We start from the raw sequence: 26,019 nt of genomic DNA on the forward strand, positions 1-26,019 counted from the left end.
TTCATTTTTACCAGTTGTGTTTGCCCAGAGAGAGCTACTGAAGTCATGATGACAGGGTATCTCATTCCATTCCACTTTGCTTAAAGTTCACAAGAAAAAGCACATGTGTAGCCCTGTGCAGATTTTAGGCAAACAAAGCAAATCCCAGAAAGTCTTCTGCCTTTTCTTTCTGTCCTATTCCACTCAGTCCCCTTCCTACCACTGCCAAGGGAAAACAAAATAAAAAACAGGCTACAACTCAAACACCCAAGACAAACGCATTATATTGGTAACATTTTTAGCCAGGTAACCTGTTTCAGTGTTACCTTTGGAAAGGCAGACAACTGGTTTGCTCACTTCCATGCAACAGAGAGCAGGAGAGGGAGGAAGGGAAAATAAAAGTATCTTCATATTTCAGAAGCCACACATAGAATGTTCTATGAAACTACACAAACTTACCTTGAAAACGTGCCTCTAAAAGACCTTCTGAATATATCTGGTGGTACTAAATTATCTCATTCCACGGCTCTAAGACACCTTGACATGGATCGAGTGTGGAAACAGTAAAGGGTTCTGGCTTCGTCAGAGTGTCATGGTCAGCCAAGGCTAATGCAGGTGCTAATCATTACAGCTATAACACTTGCATTGTTTGCAGCCGCCTTCCCCCTCCTCCCCCATTTTCAGGTGCACCTGATAAATCAGGGCAAAACAGCTCCACAGTTTAGCCACATGTGTAACAACTTTGACGAAAAATTGCTTGCCCAGACCTAACAATTATAGCATTTTCTAGAGAATTTTCATGGATGGATTGTTCCAGAAGTCTGAAAACACTGTAAAATACAGTTATGATGGCTTTAGACTTCAAGTCCTATCAGTACTCATGTGTGTGACCTTCAAAAAAAGAACTTAACGTGATAGTATGACAGCCTTTCAAATAGTATTTCCAATAGGGCAGTGATCCATAACCCAACAAAAAAGGCTGGACAAACAGTCTAACTACACCTGACCTGAACAGGCTTATTTAACAGTGGTGGTGACAAAGTGGGGGTGGGGACAGAACCAAAATCAGACCAAAGGAAAGAAAAAAACAAAAAAAACAACAACAAACACCCCACACAAACAGAGCACATGAAGTCAGGGACTACCTAAAGGTAGATCGATACCTGTAGAGCTGACCTTATCACCTTCACTCTCCTAGTATATTGCAAAAGCAGCCATAAACTCAGAAGTAAGCAACTTACACCATATCTTAAGCTTATCATCAGCAGTAACAAACCTGATTTTACAGGGTATAAGCAAGATAAGCAGTAAAACCAGCGGTGGCCCGAATGCTCTCTTCTCCCTCTTGTTTAAATAGCATGCTGTCTTAGGCAACTGCTTTTTTCTTACCTCTGTACAATGTCAGAAACAGGACTGGCTGTAGATAATGTAAGAAAAATGTGTGTCCACGTCTAAAAGCATAAAACCTCATCAACAATAATGCCACACACTGCACACAGAAGGCTGAAATCCCCTCATGAGACTGACATTGGAGGCAAGGTAATTTTGTTCCACTTCAAAGAAAATCAGCTTATTGATAATTGTCAGCTAAAAATAAAAGCCACCAATTAACCTAAAAGTATTATTAAAGTAATAGGGCCCATCCTAAGTACTCATTTATATGGCATAAAAAAGGATTTGATGTACCTTCTCTTAACTAAATGCAGCGTATAAAATCAGAATGGAAATATATTCCATAGCAGATTTACATCTGTAGGAGTTAAATTCTTTCACAATTGCCTCTTCCCTAATACACTGCATTTAGAAACATCAATAGATCTAGCCAGAGAAAAAAAGCACACAGGCATGCTGCCCCAGCATTCAGGTTTAGATATTCTTCACCACTCTCATACCCCTGGTATAAAGAATACTATCCCTCTCCTCCCCCATCTCAATTTTTAGTGGAAAAATAAGTCAGAAGAATATTTAAGACATTTCTAAATACTCATGATCAAAAAGCTTCCATGAACATAATGCAGAATATCCTGTATCACCGAGTCATTCAAGATCACCTCTTCAAGGGAGGCTCATTTAAATGCAGGAGTTGAAGCAACCTCCAGTGTCAGACTGTAGTGTCCAATATCATTTTACATGCTACCAATGGCTTGATTTCACAGACAAATAGAACGAAGACACCCCTTCATTCTCAGGGTTCTTAAAAGAATAAAAGACAGAACACCCTTTTCTGTGCAACTGTAACACAGAAATTCATCTTGAAGATTTTGACTGTGATTTCTTGTCCGTTATTAATGAAAAAAACAGCTCAAGATCAAAAGATAATGTTCTATTGTAAAGGAGATTTCCTTCTCCTTCCTACTCTGCTTTTTGTCTCAACTATACATTAGCCTCAGTGATACCATGCAGAAAACTGATAAGCAGAGAATGCAAACTTCCAAGTTATTAAACCCAAAGCCAGGATGAACACGGGTTTCAAATGAAGAATTAAAAAAAAAAAAAATTAGCTAAGGCAAACCCAAACCCCACACAACTCATATGCAAAATAAAAGCAGACTGAAAACAGCATGCTGTCATCAGGAAAGGGACTTCAGCAAGGCTGAATACTGGGTTTATTCTGCCTGCCTTCACTTCTTCTACCCCTCCCTCTCCCAGTCTCTGTCTTCAGATGACAGCAACAAATCCATCGGTATTAATTAAAAATAAAATAAATAAATAAATAAGAAAGTAACAGAGTTGACAAATTCTGAACAAGTCAAACAGCTCATTACAACTGCAAACAGTAAATTAAATTACTGTATGCTTTCATGCAGTCTAGCTCAAGCACAAATAAAAATAATCCAGAACACACACACTAAAAAACAAAACCAAAAAACACCCACAAAAAAACCCAACCCACTGTTTTGTCTGCTTCCTCTAAACCCAAGCTCTTATGCTGGGGCTTTCACCCAGATACTATTTTGAAGCTATGCTGTATTTATAATTAGAGTATACACATCTGTGTCTCATGCATAGCGGCTCATTAGAAGCCAGAAAGATTTCACGAGAAAATATTTAATTTTACAATAGGGATGACAGAACCTTAAGCTTACTTTAAGTGCCCGTTTTAACTGCATTAGAGATACTGTGTAGCTACACATTACTGCCTCTCACACTTCCAGATTTGCTTGTTTTCCCTCGTTATTCCAGAAAGAATCCAACATAAAATTTTCTGTTAACTTTAAGAGATTTAAAGGCAGAATCACTCTTTTTTGGGTTTTTTTTTTCCCTTAACAGGTTCAACAGGAAGGCGACACTGCCTGAACCAGAGACTGATTCAAAACTATGTTCACCGGATGAGCTGACAAAGTGGGAAGCTTCTCTTTTAAAAGAAAACCTCACTGTGCTAAGGAGTAGGCGCAGAAACGACAAACAGAACCAACTTTAGAACCAAACAAAGAGGACTCTGGGAATTATGTCAACCTCAGACAGCATCCCCAACCATATTCAGCACGGTTTTACCCCAGAATCGCTATCACCTACAGAGGTATGCGACCTCAGGGGGCGGGAGGGAGGAATAAATAAATAATTTTTTTTTTTAAATAGCATCTCCAGCCCTCAAAAACAGAATTTCATTGCAGTTGCAAGGCAGAAATGGGTAAGACACATGGAAATCAACCTTTTATTTGCAGTATTTATCATCCCTTTCGTTATTAACCAGAGACAAGAGAAGTTACCCCTTAAACTTACCGAGGCTACAGGATGATCAGGAGGAGAATGCAGATAACAGGGTGTTTGGAGCCGCCTCGCTATCAGATAAACCCAGATGAATGGCAGACGGGGCCATTCTAGCCCAGGTATTTCCCGCACCCACCCGCTCCGCTCCGGGTGCGCAGGCGAGGGTCAGACGGCTCCGAACACAAATCCATAGCGACCCCAAATCTCTCACTGCTCCGGGAGGAACCTCCACCCAAACTCACCCTACCGAGATACGCATCCCACAGCGATGCTGGAAGCCTTCAGCGTAACACACCAGTCTCCCGCCGCTGCCTCAGGAATCCCTCTTTCTAACTACACTCAGTGCTAAAGTTACAATGGTTAGAAAGAGGTAAAGGCGTTTACACACTGCCCTGGGAATCCCCTCATCCCCAGCCGTGCAAGTACTCAATACACACAACCCGTCTGCGCTTCTTTTCCTCCTCCCCTCAAGGAGACACATCCATACTGGGGAGGGGGACGAGAGCCGCCCCTCAGGGCCAGCCCCAAGCTGCTCCCTTCCCCGGCAAGGGGCACACCTCCCTCCCGTATCTCAGTCCCACCCCAGCGCTGGGAGCAGGGGAACAAGAGCTACAACTCTCCTCCCTCCACTCGTTACTCCCTCCCTCCAAACCCCACTCACCTGGGAAAGGAGCCAAAGCTCAGCTACGTCTCCTTCTCCCCGTCTCCCCCACGCTCAACCTCACGCCGCCATTTTCCTCGCTGCCTGGATTTAAATAGGAACCAGCCTGCCCGAGAGCGGCCGCCGGGCGGCGCGAAGCACTGTGGGACCTGTAGTGCGGCTCCGCGCGGGGCATTTCGGGACCTGTAGTACCCAGCGCCACCGCTCCCACCGGTCCCCGCGGCAGAGGCCCCGCCCGGCTCGGCGGCGGGAGTCGGTGAGGATGGACACCAGCCTGACCGTCCGTACCACTGCTGCCGACCGCCGACCGCAGGTACAGTCCGCACCCGGCAAGCAAGGCTGCCGCCGGCCGTGCTTGATGCTCAGTAAGTAGCGGTTTATGTGCATGAAGGATTAAAGTGCAATAGAGTATCAGCCCTGCGCTGCACTCCACCACAACTTAGAGGTGAAAGCCACAGCTTCACCAAGCACCTTTTCTTTCCATTTCAATGAAGAAAAAACCTAGTCTAGTAAAGAGGGTGTTTAATAAAACACAAACGGGTTACAATAAAAGTTTAAAAGCACATCAAGAGCTTCTGTTACTCTCTACCTCAGGTGTGGGTTTTCAAATGAACATGTAAGAATGGTTCACTTGCTGTCTATGAAAGCAAGGACATGAAGGGCTGCAGACTTGAAATAGGGAACCTGCCCATGCCACCGCTTGCTTGCAGAAATACTATTTCCATAAACACTTCTAGAACTAGTATTTAAAACTTTGCAGACTAAGGCTGGGTGGAGACCGCAGCATACTTCAGGTTGTGCGAGTCATAAAGCAGCCTTAGCAAACCGCTTTTCTTACTCTAAATGTGTGAAATAATGAAAGTGCATGCACTGAAGTCCTGCCAAGATATTCATACAGAGCTCATTCTAGATGGACAGTGAAGCCATTAAGCAGACCTTCCAGCAATTCCCAAATAACAAGGTATGTCAAATTACTGCTGGGCACTCATGAGCAAGTTACTGGCACAATATGAGTCTCCAGCTATCTCTGAAATGAACATTACAAACCATAAAATCCAGAGATAATTCACATATGTCAAGTTCTGGGGGGGAAAAAAAAAAAAAACCAAGCTCCACCTTATTTACGTTGCAGTTATGCTACACAAGAACTCGCTGATTAAAAATGTCCATACTTACAAATTCAGATTTAACCAGCTAGTAGAGACAGATTTCTCACATTATCACAGCAGAAAAAGGGTTCATGTTGTCAGAGTATCTTAAGAGGTGTGATGGCCTGTTCCTCATAGCATGAGATCTGCTGTTTAATGGTTCCACTTCCTCCATTCCAGGTGGTTGGTTTTTTGCAGATTGTTCTCTTCTTCTATTACGAATTATAACAGAGCATTTATGAGGGCAGAAACAATGGAAGTGTGCAGGGAGGAAGAGGTTCATGAGAGGCAGCAGCAACACTGGAGATTAGTTACAGTGGGGTTTTTTTCCTTTTGGCAAACTGCATATTATCCGTATTTCTTCCATTTAGGCCACAAAGTCCTTAAATTACATTTGCATCACATACCTTAGACTCAAGACTAATACAGTGTCAATAGAGAACAAATACTGTGCATCTATTCACCCCTTTTTAACATTTAGTTCCTGTTCTAGCAATTATAAATAGATAACTTCAAAATTATTTCTGATTTAATCACTATATTCTTCATTACATAAAGAGCTTTGACTTTTCATTGATATGTGATGCTTGACAAAATTAACCCACAAATAATAGTAAATGTAGCTGTAGAACTGTAGCATTTAATGGTTGTGTCTATTTGCTCCACCTGCTGGTGCATATGCCTTTTAAAGCAGACTTTAGAAGGCCACATGTATTAAAAATTTGGCCAAAGATGTACACAAGAGACATTCTTGACCGTAAGCTGAATTTGTGAGACATACCAATTAAATCCAATCTGATTCCAACATTTTCTCAGTCAAAAAAAAGCCAGCGGAAACCCAGATGTATGGAAACGTAACCCACAGCTCACCTTTCAGATGCTGTCATTCATTTTTATCGTGACAGTAACCCAGACAGTCACCATTTTCCACCATCTATTCTACTACAGGAAGTGTTCTCACTCACAAGGACATCTCTCTTAACTTATTTGTCTCCTGAATATTCAAAGAGCAATTGCCATTTGAACAATTAGTGCAGGAGAAGCCTCCCATTTCTTCAGCCCATTTAATTGTTCTCTGCTCAGGAACATAAAAAAAAACCCAAACACTATGCTCAACAAATACTCTTCATTCCATCTATTGATAGGAATATTTTTTTTAGGTTTAGTTTTTGAGATGTTTGGCAAGGAAATAGTAACAACATCCCCACTAGGCTACATTTTCCAACTGTACTCCAGGACAGAAGTGTCTTTCCATCTCTTTTTCCTTTCCCAAATTAGAAAAAGACAGCACAAAAGAAAACCATCCAACAACAAGCCTCTCTGCTCCCTCAAATCCTACAAAAGATCCTTTTGTAAAGACCAGCACATTTCAGCACTAATTCTTTAACCAGAAAAAGAGAAGTCTATTAACTGAAAACACATCTCAGGGGGAATTTAAAATAAGCCAGTATCTTTGTTGCAATCAGTCACACATTAGTCAATCCACAGTACTTCGCTGGTTTCACTAAAAGTAAAAATGTTAAGGGATAATTATAACAAATAAATGTTAGAACAACATCAGTTTGTAAACATTTTTTTCTTCCCCATGGCCAATAAATTAATAAACTCAGTTCTAGCTACTGAGGTTTAAAGCTAAGCATCTAAAATTTCATAATTCACAACATCAGTGGTTTTCTATCCGTTTCTGTAACTGCTAGACAGTTTTTTGTGGTAGAAGTCAACACTGAGATGGATTAAGAAAGGCAGTACATATGTGCTTTCAGTTAAGTAGATGCAGCAGCCCATTTTAGCACTGAAAAACAAATATAGATGAAACATTGCCTCCTCTATCCCAATTCATCTATCAACAAATGGTGAAACTAATTAATATTTAGAGTTACTTTGCATTCAACAAGCCTAAGCATTTAGAAATTCTAGCATTTTTCAGAACTTGCTGGAAACTCCAGCTCCCAGACAACATCCTGCATTCTTAGAACCTACCCTGAATGATTTCAGTTTTCAGTGGACTTGAACAGGAGCAGGCAAGAGCAACACTACCATCCACATTGCTCTGCCACCCTACAACCTCCACTCAATTCCGCTTCTTGTGGCCAAATCAAAACCTCAGTAAGAAGAGAATTTGAAATGTATCAGCTAAAGAAGGTTTCTTGTTACTGTGCTTTTAAAACCAAGACAACTTGTTCATTCCTGCAGATTTGTAACAAGCTGTTCTGCACTCCCTAAAAGATGCCCTTCCTTCTATCTCTAAAATAATATTCAGGAGATAAAACAACTCTTATATACCCAGTAGAAGGAAAGGAAGGTTAAAAGTAAAAGGACCTAATTTTGGTTTCTCAACAGAGCAGATGCTTAGTAATATTCTATATTTTGATGTGCACATGCCTAGTTGCAAAGACCTCTGACATAGGAGTTCGGTTAAAATTAGATTGTGACAAGATACAACATACAGTTGATTACAGAAATTAAACCCTTAACTATTAAAAGAGCTTAATAGGATCATTCATTAAAATATTACATCATTAGGGAACACGCCTCAGCATCTGTGCTGACAGATTTTATGCAGCTTCAGCAAAGGAAGAAGTGTTCAATGAGAACATTACTGTATGTGACATTCATTATATTGAAAGAAGTAAGAAACACAATCAGCTTAGTTTAGAAAACACTAACAAAGCAATATTTAAACAAATAATAACTTTAAAAATCCCCAAAACACAACAAAAACATCCACAAAACAAACCTCACCATACTGCAGTATCTAACCTAGAGCTCAAGTGCGGCTTTCTGACCTGTTTCTGCCATGGCAGTTAGGGTCTGTGTTTCTAAGAGTTTTGAAGATCCTCTGTGGCATAAACATGACTTTGCAATACTCTCATTACCCCTGGCTTAGGTTTGGCTTTAATTAGCATTTCTTTGGCTAAGCACCTGTGTATGAGAAATCTACTGTGCCTTTTTTTTTTTGTTTTTTTGACTTCCTAACAGGATGCCTGGATTGACCTCAGATCTTGCTGTGATGTGAGGGTTTGGAACTGGTTGAAGTATTTGGTTAAAGAAAACTAATTTCAAAGACATTAGACATTATTAGCAATGCTTCCAAAAGCTGCAGTTAAAAGAAGTTGCCAAGCACTTAGGAATTCCTAGTTGATGACCTCTGTCTCATACCTTCCCTATAAAATGGTGTTTAACATGTGGAACAATCTCTGACTGTGGCAGGCTTTCTTCCTAACCAAGGAACAAACCAACAAATGTTAACTGAAACAGTGTAAATGGATTTTAAAAAGTAATAGCAGAGATAAGCTCAGAATCATCTTAGTCTTGTAAATTTAAGTTGCTTAAAATACCTCTAAGCAAGTACTCATTTTCACCCAAGTTCTACTTTTCTGACTTCTCATTCCCACTCAGCCAGAAAGAAAAAAATTCTACATTAAAAGAAAACCAAATTGTCTTCATCATCTCATTTAACCACCACTTCGCATTTCAGATTTCACACTCTAATAGCAAGCCAATGAAAAACAGAGACTTAAGAATCAGTATCTGAATTCGGTTTACTTCCAAAAGCATATACATTTGTGGGGTTTTTGTTAATTAATTATTTTTTACACCAACCTGCTCATTTTTCCTTGTAAACTCATCTTTATATCTGTAAAATAATTACTCCGTGAGACTTGCAAGAACATTGGTTTAAATAAATTAAAACCAGACTTTTTTTTTTTTTTTTTACAAACAGCTTCCCGAAACATTTTCATAATAAGAAGCCTAGAATTAATTTCATGCACTTGGTGTTACTGTAAGTATGTATTCAAATATATTATATATAGACAGTGATTTTCAATTTAAGGAAAAAACCCAACTATCATATTGTAAGAAGGTTCTTACATCAAGTACATGTGCATGGAACACAATAGGAGCTATCCATATACTTGCATTGTGTTTGTATTTCTAAAATTAGAATTAAAATAAAATAAACTCTGAAAAAAAAACCACCCAAACAACAAAAAAAACCTCAAGTTTCTTTGAAATCGCCATCATGCTATTACACGTGTTATGCAATAAGAATATTTAAGAGTGTAATCAATTTATTTAAGTGGCAATATTAGGAACATATTTTCTGATAATACTGAAAGAAAAAGATCTCCAGCGTTCAAACTTGTCTATCTATTTGACCAGAGAAAATTACGGCAAGCAAGAAAACTGAGTTCATTAAACTTACCCAACATTGAGATATCAGCCTCAGATCTATGGGTTACTTAAAAAATACCATTAATCTTTTTATAATATGATCATATTAATATTAAAATCTTATCCAGACAAAGTGTTCACATAAGAAGCAAATTAATACCTTCATCAACATAAAACTTTTGTGAGACTCCACTTGCAGTACTGTGCGCAGTTCTGATGTCCTCAACATAAGAGGCGCATGGAGCTGATGGAGCAAATCCAGAGGAGGGCCATGAGGATGATCAGGGGCTGGAGCATCTTCCATATGAATACAGACTGAGAATATTTGGGCTGTTCAGCCTGGAGAAGAGAAGCTGTGTGGAGACCTCATAGCAGCCTTCCAGTATCTGAAGGGGGGCTATAAGGATGCTGGAGAGGGACTCTTCATCAGGTACTGTAGCGATAGGACAAGGGGTGATGGGCTTAAACAGGGAAAGTTCAGGTTACATATAAGGAAGAAGTTCTTTACTGTGAGGGTGGTGTGGCACTGGAACAGGTTGTCTAAAGAAGTGATGAATGCTCCATCCCTAGCAGCAGCTCAAGGCCAGGCTCGACAGAGCCTTGGATGAAATGGTCTGGTGTAAGGCATTCCTGCCCATGGCTGGGGCATCGGAACTAGATGATCTTAAGGTCTTTCCAACCAAAATCATTTTGTGATTCTGTGAAAACCCTTGAGTCAGTCTAAAGGAAATTATTATCTACAGGTTTTTCTTTCTTAAGAAAGAAAAAGGTTATGCTTGGTGAAACATTCTTTCCAATATTGGTTTAGTACCTCCCTTGAACATCTTCTGAATAGACTCAGAAGTTTAAAACATTGATTACAAACTGGGGGCGGGGGGGGGGAGAAGAAGCAGTTGAGGAAAAAGTTTCTGGCACATCTAACTACAAGCATGAAACTGGCTCTTTACAAATAGAAGTTTTGGCTTTTATTTCAAAAGGATTAATGTTATATTATAAATTACTCAGCTACTTTCCTTCCCCTCATCCCTGCCGAATACAAGACAGTACAATCCAGTGCAAAACCCAACCGGCAGTCTAGTATTTTTCCCAAGGCACATGGTTTGCATCTTTACTGAAGATTAGTCTCACCTTCATACTGAAAGATTAGTGTTGTCCTGTCAGAATTTGTCCTCTTTCTAAACCTGCAATTTTTAAAGAGAAATCAAGTATAGAAAATGTTTCCTTTTTTTACCAGGCTACTTCAGATATAACTGTTATTCCACATAAGATGAAGAAAGAAAAAATTCTTGGGGAGGGAAGAGAAGGGGAGACAGACAGGCACGGTAAGACCTTTTTGGTACAGAATTCTCATTTTCTAAAAACAAACAAATAGACTTAATAAAATAAACTTAGATTTACACAGCCTTCTGCAGTGTCTGTAATGCAAATATTACAGAAATGTAATAACTTCTGATTACTGAACCAGAAGTTCATGCCGATTCAGCTGTTGTGAATCTTGGAGATGCCTACCAAAGTACCTCAGAGATGATCTTGTCATAAATGTAGAGTTATCAACAAACATATTTAAAAAATATAACCTGATAGTGTCCATTAAAATAACAAGACACAGCTCTGCGGTGTCAATTTTTTAAGTCAACAGTCTTCCATCAAACGTTGTTTTCTGATACTAGCTTATATCCTCATACTGGTTTTGATTTTCTTGTTCTTGGTGATGCTCCATCTTCTGGTTTTGCTGCTCCATTGGCAAAGTTAGCTGTAATTTTAAATTAAAGTACAGTAAACAAACTCAATTTTGCTTCACATGAAAATATAAAGAAACTAGACCAGGGAAATAAAATATATTAAACACATGTACAGACACATCTGAACTCTCATCTTCAGAACTGGAGGACAAGAGGAGTCTACCTTCAAGTAGACTGAAGAAATAACTTGCAGCTTTGACTGCAACCAAAGTAGAACCCAAGCTTCAGTGGAACCCAAGCTCTTCTTCAGAGTATCTCTACAACTATGAATACTTTTGCAATTACAAATAAGATGAACTGGTAAACAATGTACAACATCTTTCCACATATGCTGCCAGAGAGCTGTAACACCTGTGCTATTCTTTGGTTTGCTCAATGAAGTCAAAATACAATAAAACGTCTGCTATTCCAAAGCATAACCATCTTGGGAGCTTAATTGGAATGAAGTTATTTATCTGCAAAGAAGAAAAGAATCTTAAAGATTCTTCTGGAGGAAGAAAAGAAAAAAGAAATCCTCTGTAGGAACAGTTAGAACAGAAAGGCTGCTCTAGAATGATAAAGAAAAAATATGTTATGAGCACCATTATGGTCTAGAATCTACCAACTGGTTTCAGCTAATGCTGACTCAGCTCGTAATCTCAGAATGCAAAGAGCTTCGAGCCCTCTTAGTAGAAATTAATATATAAAGATCAACTTCACAGACAGACAGCCGGTAGTAGAATTCTCAAGAAAACGTATTTTTCAAAGCTCTACCCAAATCTCAGAAGTTATTCCCAATTCTTCATACATAATGCTATCCAGAGCTTTATATATATAGGCTAACAAATATGCAATTTCACTCTACCAACTCTTCACAAGTCCCATTTAACTAATTTAATTGATATAATGTTGGAATTCAGAAATTATACAACATCGTTCAATTAAAAGCCTTTATTAGTTCTCCTTTGCCAGACACGATGATGTTCCTTGAGTTCTTTTTCAGTGGTTTTGATGTTCTTTACATGACGTGTCTTTATACAGAAGAACTAACTTTATTTTAATGATATGAAACATAATAGAAGCAGAATTTATAAAATACAGAAGCTATTTCAGGTACTCCCCCCCCCTCCCCCCCCCCCCCCGGTGTTAAATCCAAAAAAATACTACTGGCATTGGAAAAGACTGATTTAAAATGGAAAGAAAACCCTGGAATCATTTAGCCCAGTTTCATGAAATACTCCTTGCATTTTGATTAACAGAGAGTTCAGTGAATAATCCTGAAGGATACCTAGGCCTAACACTTAATACAACTAGCACTGTGTGCTGTCCTCTTAGCAACAGGGAATTTGAGAAGAAGATGTCCTAACATTTGAAGAGACTATAATATTACCTATATTACCTGCATGTCAAAAGACAGATATTTGCCTGTTTTATAGAATGGAAAGATGTAAGTGATACAATTGATATAAAAACATTTGGCCTTGAAGCAATTTAAAACATTTACACACTGACCTTTACCTGGTTCCTTTTTTGTTCGTTTCTTCTTTGGGTTAGTTGTTTTTTTCTCTGGAATCTGGTCCTTAACACGCTCTCTCCATTTCTTCAGCTGAAAATGTACAAATTTCCGCATCATCCAGGCCTGTGTTAGACAAACAGCACCCAGGCAGCCAATCCTAGTAAGATTTGAGATTTTGGAGACACTTAGATGAAAGTTTCAGTTAAGCATTAATAGACTATGAGTCTGTACTTATTTTATTTTTTTCTCCAACAGTCTAATATAAAAGCAATGAAAATCTTCATACCACAAGAAACCAGACCTATCAGAAGGTTTTGGCCAATACAAGATGCAGCACACAAGAAGTGAATGGGAATTGTATGCAAGCATATTGCTAAAAGCAATTGGGTTTATCAAGGACCTATAGCCATAGCTTTCATTGGCTGACAGGAAATTATGGCATTGACGCCCCTTCTGCCAAGCAATCTATGAATGAGAAATCACATAGATTCAAAATTCCTCCCACTCCTTTGATTACAGGCATTAAGTTATAAGAGAGAATGTTGAAGTGATGAGCTTATGCTGAAAATGTAATAAAATTCTTAAATTAACAAGCAAGAAGAAAATATGCACAAAAAAAAAAATGTAGGAAGGCACCAAAAAATAATTAGTTAAAAAATTATGGGTATTAATATCACCAAATGATACTATGTCCAGTACAGACATTGGGAGGGGAAGGTTGGGGGGGGGCGGAGTTTAAAGAGATTATTATCCCAGGAAGTTTATTTTTAATTGTTTTTCATTTCCCTCCCTCTCTCCCTCTCCCACAAAAAATCTGTTCTACTACTTTTGTGAAAAGGAGGTAGAAAAAGAAAACAAAATTCCCCATCCCTTAAATACTCAAGAGGAAAACATCACCCAGGGAAATTATTCCAAACGCATTATCCCCCTAGATTGCTTTATGAAAAGATTCTTTGAAATGCACCATTATACACGCATGAATGTCTACTAGCCTTGGTATACCTCACAGGGAGGGTATTGAAGTTTCCATCTGCTATGGAAAAACCTGGATTCTCTGCTCTTGCCAGACCAAATCCAAACGTGAGGACAGATAAAGTTAGGGTCAAAAGACGCACCATTATGAAAAGTAAAGCCCAAATGATAAATCTGAAACAAAACAATTAAATTAATGTGATTTCTCCTTTTAGTCCATTTCTTTTCAATGAAGTCAAACGTATGAAGAGCTTTCTATTAAAATTTTCTCAGCAACACTAGAGAAACAGATCTGTAGTTTCCAGGGTCACCCTTCCTGCCCTTTTTATAGAGGGGCATCACACTTGCCAACCTTCAATCCTCAGGGACCTGCCTGCTAGACCAGGACTGCTAACAGATGATAGAGAGTGGCTTAGCGAGCTCTTCTGCCAGTTCCTTCAGCACTCTTGGGTCTAACCCATCCGGCCCCATGGACTTGTGTACATCTAAGTGGAGCAGGAGGTCTCTAACCATTTCTTCCAAATTATGCAGATTTCAACCAGTTTCTCATCTCTGCTATCCAACTCAGGGAACTCAGTACCCTGAGGATACCTGGTGTGACTATTAAAGACTGAGGCAAAGGCAGCATTAAGTATCTCTGCCTTTTCCTCATCCTCAGTCTCTAGGTTTCCCCCAGTATCCAGCAGTGGATGGAGGTTCTCCTTGGCCCTCCTTTTATTGCTAACACAGTTGTAAAAGAACTTTTTATGATCTTTTATGGTAGTGGCCAGATTTATTTTCATGTGTGCCTAACTTTCTATATAACCTAACAACATTCTTGTAATTTTCATGGGATGACACAGTCACTTCTTCCACAGGTGATAAATTCTCTTCTTTTTCCCTGAGTTCCAGCACTGCCTCCCTGTTCAGTCAGGGTGATCTCTTCCCCACTAGTTTGATTTTCAGCACACAGAGACCACCCACCCCTGCGCCTTAAGGACTTTTTTCTTGAAGAGTGTCGAGCCTTCCTGGACCCCTTTGTTCTTCAGTAATGTTTCCCAAGGAATTCTGTCAACCAACATCCTAAACAGACCAAAGTCAGCCCTCTGGAAGTCTAAGGCAGAGGTTTTGCTGACCTTCATTTTGTGATCACTTTGCCCAAGATGTCGTCCAACCCAGGCCTCTACTTGTTAACAGCAAATCTAGCCAGGCATCTCCCCTAGCCAGCTCACTAGCCAGCTGGGTTAGGACGTAATTTTCCACACCCTCCAAGAACCTCTTGGATTGTTTCTTCCAGCAGACATCTGGTAGGTTGAAGTCCCCCATGAGAACAAGGGCAAGAGACCATGGATCTTCTTCCAGTTATCTGAAGAGCACTTCACCTATAGCTTCATCCTGGCTAGGTGGTCTATAACAGACTCCTATCAGGATATCTGCTTGGCTGGTCTTCCCCCCAATCTTTACCCAGAAACATTCAGCCTTTTCACTCACATTGAGTTCAAGGCAGTCAATGTACTCCCTGACATACAATGTAACCGCACCACCTCTTTTTCCCTGCCTACCCCTTCTGAAGGGTCTGTAGCCATCCACTGCAGCACTCAATCATGTGAATCATTCCACCAAGTTTCTGTAATGGTGATTATGTTCTGATTTCCCTGCTGCAACTACATGTTTTTGAGACATTATCTTCTCTGTTGTATAGTACTTTCCCTTTCTCACCTTACCAAAAGCAGAACCACCTTCAAGAACTTAGAGGGAATGCCACTTTTATAACTTCTTTAACTGTTTTTAAAAATAAGTGTCCTTACATACAAACATTTATGAACATTTAAGCAAACAGGCAAGTGATAGGATTAGAATGCAATACAAAGATATCCGAGATGGAACCTGAGTAAAAACTGCTGCTGCTGCTAAGTGTATTTTCTTCCTTCACTTACTTGTGAATTCAAAGCAGGTAAGAGTGGACATTGAAAAAGTGGTGATTGCTGCCTGAGTACTTTTACATACATGCAAATCCATTTATACACAATTAGTAAGCAAAGTTATGAATTTAAATTAATCATATGCAAGATTTACCCTTTTTGCATGTTTTCATCAGGGAAGTAGAAGAGACGCAAGGCATGAAAAATGAATTCCACCAAATAGTGAGGTACCACCAGAATTAGCCCCAAATGCTGCAAACTATAAAACAGAAAAGTTAGAAATTTTAATGAAATTATGAAAATAATAGATCTGTCTATTCATAATAAACATGCAAATACTTACTTTAATATATAGGCACCAGAGATATGAGTAATGTAAAGGCAAATATAACATAGCTGCCTTGGAATATCTTCCTAAAATTGGAGAAATTATAATAAATGCTGTTACAATTTAACTATATTTTCCAAAGAAAAATCTATTTATTCATTAGTTTTGGTTATTTTTTTTCACACTGCTGTATAAACTTCTGGAAGAAGTATCTGAATCAAAAACTACACACCCCCTAGGCTAAATATACATAAGTAACTGAAAACACAAATCACAGAATGGTTTGGGTTGGAAGGGACCTTAAAGCTTTTCTAGTTCCACGCCCCTGCCATGTACAGGGACACCTTCTGCTAGATCAGGTTGCTCCAAGCTCCATGCAACCTGGCCTTGAACACTGCCAGGGATGGGGCAACTTCTGCCTGTACCTCAACACCCTCGCAGTAAAAATACAAATACATGGATGTTTATATAGTTAATATAAACAAAAGTATTAATACAAATAATTGGAAAGAATCGATATTTAGTTAACTGTACTGACAACTTCTCTCCATACCTTTTGGACCTTTTGGAAGTATAGCTCCGGCAGTGCATGAATCCAATAGGCTATCTGGCAAACATAGAAGAATTTTTCCTGAAAACTAAACAATAGTTCAGGTTAAGAAAACACAAGATGATGAGTTTTCAAGCTTTCAACATAAGATACAAGATTTTATTTTATTATCTTATATTAATTCAGTCTGACTCATTATAGTTTATGATTTCTAAATCTCAGTAACCGCAAATACAAAACAACTCTGGTGACAGTTTTTTGAATTAGCATCCATTAACCTTGATATCACGTTCTGAATCACCTTTTGAAGGAAAAAAACACCAAAACATCTAACACACAGAAACAGTTAATCGATTGAGGAGTGGCGCTCCATAAAAATGAGTGTTAGCCCCCTTCCCTCTACCAGACTAACTGAAGAAAAACAGAGCTGGGGGAAGGGGGGGGCACAGACAAACAACACAGTTAAGTCATGTTACTTAAATGTAAATACCCCCTCCCACCTATAAATTCTAATTTATTCTAATTCATTCTCCAACAAATACATTTCTTAGTGTGAAACAGTTCAGCAGTCCTATTATATATCCCATCTTGCAAACACCTTCACTTTAACTGAGCTACCATGGTTAAGTTAAAGAAAGTTGAGAACACATGTAAGTATCTCTTGGATTGATGTGCAGTTCATTAAAAATTACCTGTGAATAAAACAGCAGTTTTCAAGCAGAACAAAGTACTTTCATCAAGTTGTCATTCTTATGCCTTAAGTCATAAGAATGACATAATATCATTCACTGCCTTATTAGTGGTTCCCTAAAATTTCGGGTGGTTAAATATTCAGTGATTGGAATAACCACAGTTTTTTCAAATTGAAAATAGAACACTTACAGCATACGAGAAAAGGGATAATCTTTCCAGAACGAGGTTAGGTTCATTGAGAATTCTTCCTAAAGAAAAGGGTCATTGATTTAAAGACCTTGTTAATATTTTGAGCCTATTTTTTAAGTAAAATCAGCAAATAGAGTGACTTACTGCATTCAAAATACTTGCTCCCCATATAAATGAAAACAAGTAGAACAATGCAAGCTGTCCTGATTCATTGAATTTGCTCTTCTCCCGTTCTGACAGCTGCAGATGCCTATTAATTTTCTAGAAACAAAAAGCAGATCAATAAATATAATTTCCAAACCACGAAAGCTATTTTGGAGTTAGCATTCACTCCCGATTCCTCATTCTGATCTTCCCTTCCTCAATCAAAATACATAGTTCCTACCATTTAAAACTTTGATCAAAACTTTGTATGACAATTAGCTTCAATAAAACTCACCACTATGGTAAAGTTCACATGGAAAATAGTCAGATAATGTATTAAGACTAATTTTTTTCATCCACAATCAGTCATATTGCTAAATTTTTCCAATCTCTTTGCACATTTAAAAACCAGCTGAGCTTCTGTTGTACAGATGATCTATTTGATAAGACTTTCTAAGACCATTCAATAATAGATGGTTTTCACAATGGCTTTAACAAATTCATTTTACTTTGCAACTGAGTTGGTGTGAAAGAACACGCATTGAAGTCTCAGCTCCCTCTTTGAGGCAAAGCTCAGCTGACAAACAGAAATCTATCACTTCAATAATTTTTGGTTTTAATTGTTCTAATATATCTTACGAATCTAATGCAGACCTCATTCATAGGTGTCTTGAGCAAAACATGAACATTTAATGTCTGGTTTTACAGAAAATGTAAGTTATATTTATTGAAAGTAAAATTTAGTGGTTTATACCATCAATAAATTGAAGAAATATCACTTTAAAAATATCACAGTATCATTTAGACTGGAAAAGACCCTTAAGATTGCTGAGTCCAGCCATTAACCTAACACTACCAAACCCAAGTCCACCACTAAACCAAGATCTCATTGCATTTTTGTCAAATAACAAAAGGATTGATCATAACAGGGCTTCTAAATGCTAAATCATTTTGTGTACCATGGCTTACACTTAGACTTGCAGAAAAACTCTTAGCAACTGATGGCTAAAAATAATGTGATTATAAAAGTAAATGACAGCCCAGTAATAAACTTACATCTAATATGCACTCCTGGATTACAGCATGCACTTTAATAGCTACAAGCATGTAGAAGCCGATTGTGGCAATGTCTTTGGGACCATAGTCATAAAAATCAAATTGCTCAGTGTTGTCATCTAAAAAAAAAGAAAAACAGAGAGAAAAAAGAGAAAAAGTGTGCATTTTTACATTCTTCTGAAGGAGTATCCTGTGCAACCGGCAAAAGGCAGCAGTGACCAATGCTCTTGGAAGTTGTTAAGTAGTGCCCTGTATCCGTTTAATGTAAATTTTACGTTTTTGAAAATTACTTCCTATGCCCAATTAGTTAACCTGGAACTTCTTTTCCTTCAATACAATGATACTATTATAAGCCTAGAACAAACTATTGAGATCACTATACACTGACCTGTTGCTTCAATCCATTTCTTCCATTCTGGGCCATTAAAAAAAAAAAAACGAAAAAACAAACAAACAAAAAAACAACACACCACACACCAATACCCTGTCCTCTATAATTTGGTAGAGGCCAAATGAGATTCCATCTTAAGAGGTAAGACCATATGTAGGAAAAAAGAAACTATATACTGAGGATAGTATCCCTAGTAGTTCAACACATTGATAAGTAATAACTTCCCCAGAAGTAGTAACTCATCAATCGAGGCGGAAGAGAGGCGGAACAGAGGCGGAAAGACAACATTCACACATGTTACAAAGCCACTTGAGATGTTCCGATTTACTAAGAGTAGGAAAACCTACCAGTGAAATTGAATTCAATTTAAAAAGCATGTACCAGGAGCAGTAGATCTAAGGAAGCCTTATTTTGGAGAGGTGTCTCTCCTTTGGCTCACAGGCACTCATAGCCACCTCACTTTTCTTTATACACCTGAGACACTGCAGTTGAAAAGAAAGAACTTGGACTAAAACTAATCAAGAGCCGTGCTCATCCTGAGTTGCAGGCTTGTATGTCTAACATTTCCATCTTTCAGTTTTCACTTGAGAGGGTATTAATTTGGATGTCTCTTATCTATACAGACACTTTTTATAAACATCAAGGAATTTTGTTACCTTTAAGACCTTTACCCTTTGTCAAACTGTTTGCCTTGTCCAAAAACCAAAGTAGAGAAATACAGACATCAAACAACTTCTTTTTTCTTTAAAGGAAACTCAGTGAGTTGTCAAGGAAGCAATTGCTGCTTCCTGTACTGTGACTGATACATTAAGGTCCTGATACACATACATTTTACTAATTTGAGGGGAAAAAAATAACCAGAAATGTCTCCCTTTGTTATTAAAAGTATGATTGAAGCAACAACATTAGTTACTTGAGAATAATAATGGGGTATTTTTTAAATATAAACCACAAAATCCATTACTACTGACACAAGAAATCATGAATAAACAACAAATATATAGAAGAGTACAAAACTATTGTTACTTGATAACTCTTGTTGATTGTATCAAAAAATGGAAAGAATGCATGGTTTTCATATTAAATTTATATTAAAATTCATGTTAGTAGCAGTGTTAGCTATGGGAAAAATAACCCACTTATTCACAAGCAACAGAATGTATCAAAATGTATCACAAACACTAGAATGTATCAGTGAATATAGTATTAGTAAATCCAAAATTAGTCAGACAAACATGAGAATAATACTATATTATAAAAGTAAATTGAAGCAATGAAAGGAAAAAAAAAAGTAAATTTTAATAGTTGAGCTCTTGCATTACAAGAAAAAATAGATTTGATTTAATCTCACCAATGGTATAGGTGACATTGTACTGCAGAGCAACAAACATGATGGCGACCTTGGGTGGGACCTGAAATTAAAAGAGAAGCAGAGTAAAAGTATCAGTGTTTTCAACAAGGTAGACTATAAACACCTAAAACTAGAAGATTATGCCATCAGCTCCATCAAAATGTTCTCCTACGTGATTTAAATCAAAAGAGGTCCCAAAAGTATTATTCATCTCCACAATATGGAGGCTCACCTTGTTACAAAACCTTTACCATTTGCTGTATAGGGTCAGACCTTGAATTATGTCCCTTTACCTGACAACTTATTCTTTTACTAAATAACATTCTAAAGTGTTTAGAAGTGTAAATGGCTTTAATCTTTCTTAAAAGCTAAAAAAAAATCTTAAATCAGATGGAAGGTTTCACTTAACTTTGCAAGATACTAAAAAAGCAATGCTGTGGCTAAGTGTCCCATGAGCAAATAGGTAATTCAAAACATCAGAGTAGAATTACAAGATTAATCAATTCCTTGAATGATAAATCAAGCATTTTCTAAAAAATTACAGTACAGTAAATGTAACCAATGTTATACTTTCATGTTACTTTTTCTCCAGTGGCAATACTAGTAAAAAATTAAAAACCACCAACCCCCCCCAACCCAAAACCAAACATAACACTTTCAGCCATCCCCACCTCTTCAAAATATTTTGCCATTCCCATGCTGCACTATATTTAGCCCTTACCTGTAGCAATGGAACTGTACATAAAGTGGATTACTGTATGACCCTACAACCGAGCAATAAGAAGTAAATGTGTTTGCTTGGTTTAGCTAAAAATTACATTATCTGGTTTGCACAACTGTAAAAACAAGCATTTGTGCTGATACAACTGAAAGAGTCATAAGCTCTAGCAGAAGGATACAAGTGGAAAATAAAAACAATCAAACAAGAAAACCCACCCCTGGTTCCTCTGCTGCAAAAAAATAGATCAATAAATGAAAAATGCAATACTTCCTACACTGTCAATAACAAATGCATTTATTACGTTTGTAAGCACTCAGTTATCCAGATCATAAATCAGAGAAGTACAACAGGCACAATCTGAAAACTGGTGTAAAAAAAAAAAAAATACATTGTTGAGAGGTTGGGGTTTTTTTTTTGCAGTTTCACTTCAGCTGATCTTCATAGCTATGACTTAAAACAGAGAAATAGAAACTGAAACCAGAAAGCTACTTTCGTCAGATGTTACATCATCTGAAAGTGTAATTAAGAACATTCATGAGTATATGAAACAAGCACTAATTTATCCAACTACAAAGTAAGCAAGAGGCACAACAATGCAGAATAATATATGTAGCAAGAAAAGGGAGGAAAAGGCGAATTGCTTCAGTACACTGGGAGAGCACCTGTGAAATCAAGCCATAAGACTGAAGAGTTCTTTTAAGAGGGAGCCTTATTAAGGAAAACGAAAGTACCAATTTTTCTGGCATACAAAATTGACTTTCAGACACTGCAGTTCTATGAGCAATCTAACCTTTTGTAAAAGCCAGCACTATCATCAAAAGGAGCAATTCTGCCTTTCTCTTTACTGCCAGTTGCTTCTTGTCTCTGTCCCACATTTATGTGATCAAAAGTAGTGGTGTGGTGAATTGGACAGCAAAGTTATACAAGTTAAAATTAACCTAACAAAACAGGAGAGAATAAAACCCCTATTAATCTTAGCACATTTCTTAATATGCTGCACATAAGTTAGCATAAAGCATAATAAAAGCATAACTTGTGTTATGCTTTTATTGTTCTTATTTGAATATATACTATTATACTTCTGATTGTGTAATTTAAACAACTGCATATTCTTTTTGATGCAGAAATTGTTTGTTTGATCGAGATACCTCTCTGTTGTGGGAGGAACAGGGGTACTATGTTACAGGTTAGACCTCTGTATTGCAGCTTTGTCTCATTCACTGCAGAAAAGCAGGTGTATAGGAAAGCTGGAGAGGGGCTTTTGACAAGGGCATGTAGAGACAGGACAAGGGAGAATGGCTTTATACTGACAGATAATTCCCCCCACACACACACGTTGCTGAAGTATTTCAGTGAAGTACTTAAGAGAAGGCACTTGCAGGGTGTGAGCAGGGCAGAGCAGAGAGAAGTGAAACTTGCTGCACAAGGAAGACAGCCAAGACATGGAGAGGAAGATGCTCGAGCAGGATACCATGGTGTGAGGCGTCGGACAGGGAAGAAACAGGGACATAATCAGATAGGGAAGAAGGGAAAAGGCAGCCGGAATCCGAGGGGATCTGACAGAGCCGCTTGGCAGCAAGGCTGAGGGATGCAAGGCAAGGTAGGGGTATAGAGAGGGAAGCCAAGAGCACCGCGGTACCCCACAGCAGGAACAGGCGCTGTGCTCCTCGGCCACTAGCAGACCCCTCTCCCCCCCAGTACCTCAAATATGAACCACATCACGATGAATACCGCCAGGCAGTACGCAAAATCCACGAGGTTCTGAACGATGACTTCATGGTTTATCACGGCCGGGGTCCTGTATTTCCTGCGGAATCTCATAGCAATGACAACCCGAACAACCCCGCCAAACTGCACCTCAGCGACCACCACCTCACGCACAGTAAAACACCGCCACACCGCCAGCCCAAACAGCCCACGCCCCTTTCGAGTTCGGGCGAATCAACCTTAAAACTGCTTAGGATTGGCAAGTTCTGGCAACAAATCGTGAAGAGCGGTTTCTAAAGGAGGCGGTGTTTCTGAGGCCGCCGGGCGGAGTGAGCCGGGGCCCAGTTTGAATGACACGGGTCCCTGCCAATCCCACATGAGACTGGGCTGGGCTCCCCTGCAAGGCGGCAGGGGACCATAGTGGGCGGGGTTTGGCTTGTGGCGGGTTCTGCGCTGAGGCGGCTCTCTCAGTGGGATGTGTGGTTTTGGCTCTCTTCGGTTCAACCTGGTGCGATCTCTGCGGAGGCCGGGCGCGCCGCAGGTCCGGTGATAGGCAAGGAGCTCTGTATTCCGAAAGCCCTGCAGGGCACGTTGGTCGGACTGCTGTCCTCAGGAGCCCAAGGGCTGTGGTGGTGGGAAGTGGCCCCTCGTTATCCCCCTCTGGAGTTGTGCTGTGCTCCCTCACCTTCAACTACACAAAGATGTTGAAAAACTATTTTCTCTCAATTAAAACGAGAGAAAGAAGATTCAGAGTGCTTTGAAATCTTAAAAATATGTAGGTTTAGCTATCTAGCTGGAATTTAGGGGGGGAAGCCACACCAAGCTGTCAAAAAACTACTGAAGGGAAGAATGAAGGCTACAGGGTGGCATAGTATCCAGAGAACAGGGTTGGAAGAAGGAATAAGACATAGGTTCCATTTGGCAGCCAGGTGTCCCCTGCTGTGCTGACTGGCCTCAGCTGAAGATAAGCTCTCCCTATATCCACACAACAAATAGGACCTACATTCAGTTCAGCTGTGAAGTAGATTTGCTTCCTATCGATTATTTAAATAGGTGATGCTCACTGAAGCTAATTTTTAGTGTGCCTGAGTTGCTTTGTTTCATGTCCTGCTTAGTTGTTAAGTTTTGCTATGCTCGTACTGCTTTTTCCAGACTTTTTTTTTGTGTTTCAGGCTAATATATATTTGGAAACTGGACTTTACATTTGTTACAGAGCACAGGTGCTACTTGGGGCATTCATTTGGGAAGCAGCGGCCATGCATATTCCTTTTTTCAGCTGAAAAGAGGAATTAAAACCAAAATACTTGTAACAAGTTGTTTACAAATCATGGGGGGTTTTATTAAAAGGAAACAATATAATTGAAAGTATTTCATAATTGTTTAGCCTAATTGCTGCTTCCTTTCTTTTTCTAAAGCTATAAAAATAATGCTGGCTGAGAATTAATTGAGATTTAAACCAGTTTCATTTCTTCTTGGGATGTATCAGAGACAGGAGCAAGGAATGCTGAGTAGGAATGGGAAACAAGAAACAGGAACTTGGAACTTAATTTTGGAACCCGGAACATACTAATTTGATACAATTTATGCTATTCGTTTCACTATATTAGAGTAAGCAAGGTCATCAAGATTTTTATTGCCTGGCAATATTAAGATACCTAGTGTAACGCCTTGAAGAATGTTGTTTAAGCTCTAAGTCCCAGGTATAAACACTCAGAGAGTTTTTATCTGTTTCCAGTGTTTCTCTGTTATATGTGTGCCCATTTCACTTACAGCCCACTGTGTTATTTCCATTGCCCTATCCTTTAAACAAACAAACCTAGCAAACACAGCTATTCATATTTTCATGATATTTTTTTCTGGTAAAAAAAGTAAGCAAAACAAAAAAAAACATAGCCTTTAGTTTAAAAAAAAAAAAAGATTTTCACTTTTCTATTGTCATTTTATTTATTTAGTCAAGGAATTAAACAGAAAATTAGAAAGTTATGTCCCACCAGCCACCTAGGTTGAAAATAACTGTGGTTATTTTTTTTATATAACTGCTTTTATAGTTACTCTGCTATTAAGTTTTACTGATTTGCTGTTCTTCTATATAGAAAGCAAAATGAAATTAATGTCTTTTACAGAATTGTAGAAATCAATTGGAGATCTGCTTGACCACACGGAAGTAGCTAAGAATGGTCCTTTATTTTATACTTCAATTAAACAAGAAGACCTACTTGATAATTTGAGTAGATCCAGAGAAGAAAAAGGATCCAGTTATTGTCATGGGGTAAGTAAACCCAGTTTACAAATCATAAGGCAAATACATTCAAATTGGCTATATGATTTCTTTTGTGTGTTAAAAGACTATCCAAGATTGGGATTTTTTATTTATTCACTTTTTTAAATTTTATTGGGCACTGATTAAACACAAGACAGCATAGAGACTATCTAATTGAATTTAGGATTAAGCAAACTAGACAGATTCACTGTGGGAAACAATGGTACCCTGTAAGCCATACAGTAGTATCAAAACACATTCACAGTGTTCTTCTGGGAGTTTGAGATGAGGGAGGAGAAATAACTTTGGAAAGATAAGATGGGAAAACAGAAGAGACGGGGGACCTGTGTAAATCACTGAAGTCAGACTGGGGTGAATAGCTAAGCGTTTTGCCTGTTCAGAATCTTCCTAAAGCTCATTGGGTTCTAGTTTATGGAGCGTAAAGGGTTCTACCTTAATTTAAGAAGGATAATGACAGATATGAAGCAAAACACAGTGTAAACTATATATGTACAGAGAGAGAGAAAGAGATTATTAGAGATTAAAACTAAAAGAGCCTATTAAGCATTACCCATTTTGGGAATAAAAGAATTAAAAAATGAGCTAAGAATAGAGTTTTTTTGTCACACTATAATTTTTCATACGAAGAAATAGTTTTGGCCTTTCCTTTAAAGTATATGGTCTAGTCATTTTTGCAGATGGGACTGTAGATGACTGATTGATATGTTTCTGTATGGTATTTCTTGCTTCTCTTCCCTCTTCATAAACCACTACTTATCGGCTTCTATTTTGTAAGAACTAAAACTTGGGACTTAGTCTTTGTGTAAATGTGTTCCCATTATTA

At 38.4% G+C, this 26,019-nt stretch overlaps 2 protein-coding genes across 8 annotated transcripts in view; both read right to left on the bottom strand.

Annotated features, from left to right (window-relative positions):
- NCOA3 (nuclear receptor coactivator 3) overlaps positions 1-4,286 on the bottom strand; it is an 83,327-nt gene extending 79,041 nt beyond the window's left edge. Inside the window, exon 1 of the mRNA XM_061375387.1 lies at positions 3,703-4,286. The gene's annotated coding sequence lies outside the window, so the exon portion shown is untranslated. The remainder of the gene's footprint in view (positions 1-3,702) is intronic.
- Positions 4,287-5,958: 1,672 nt separating this feature from the next.
- On the bottom strand, positions 5,959-23,062 carry LOC133224254 (translocating chain-associated membrane protein 1-like 1). 7 transcript variants are annotated; one of them, XR_009728808.1, is made up of 12 exons: positions 20,488-20,854; positions 18,746-18,864; positions 17,690-17,806; positions 17,546-17,604; positions 16,667-16,751; positions 16,129-16,199; positions 15,940-16,044; positions 13,915-14,058; positions 12,909-13,069; positions 11,253-11,428; positions 10,804-10,856; positions 5,959-6,572 (listed from the first exon to the last, which is right to left on the bottom strand). XR_009728808.1 is itself a non-coding variant. In XM_061375647.1 (11 exons), the coding sequence occupies exons 1-11, from the start codon at positions 23,027-23,029 to the stop codon at positions 11,355-11,357; spliced, it is 1,116 nt and encodes a 371-aa protein (XP_061231631.1). In that variant the 5' UTR covers positions 23,030-23,062; the 3' UTR covers positions 10,628-11,354. The 7 variants fall into 7 exon arrangements, 2 of the variants coding, with proteins under 2 accessions (XP_061231631.1, XP_061231630.1); XR_009728807.1 differs by lacking the exon at positions 5,959-6,572 and adding an exon at positions 9,668-10,014; XR_009728806.1 differs by having other exon boundaries at positions 10,804-11,428.
- Between the last annotated feature and the right edge of the window lie 2,957 nt (positions 23,063-26,019).

Source organism: Neopsephotus bourkii, unplaced genomic scaffold (genome assembly GCF_033783945.1).
Source record: "Neopsephotus bourkii isolate Nb327-2 ecotype Australia unplaced genomic scaffold, CSIRO-AGI_Nbou_v1 NB_1663, whole genome shotgun sequence".
Lineage (NCBI taxonomy): Eukaryota > Metazoa > Chordata > Aves > Psittaciformes > Psittacidae > Neopsephotus > Neopsephotus bourkii.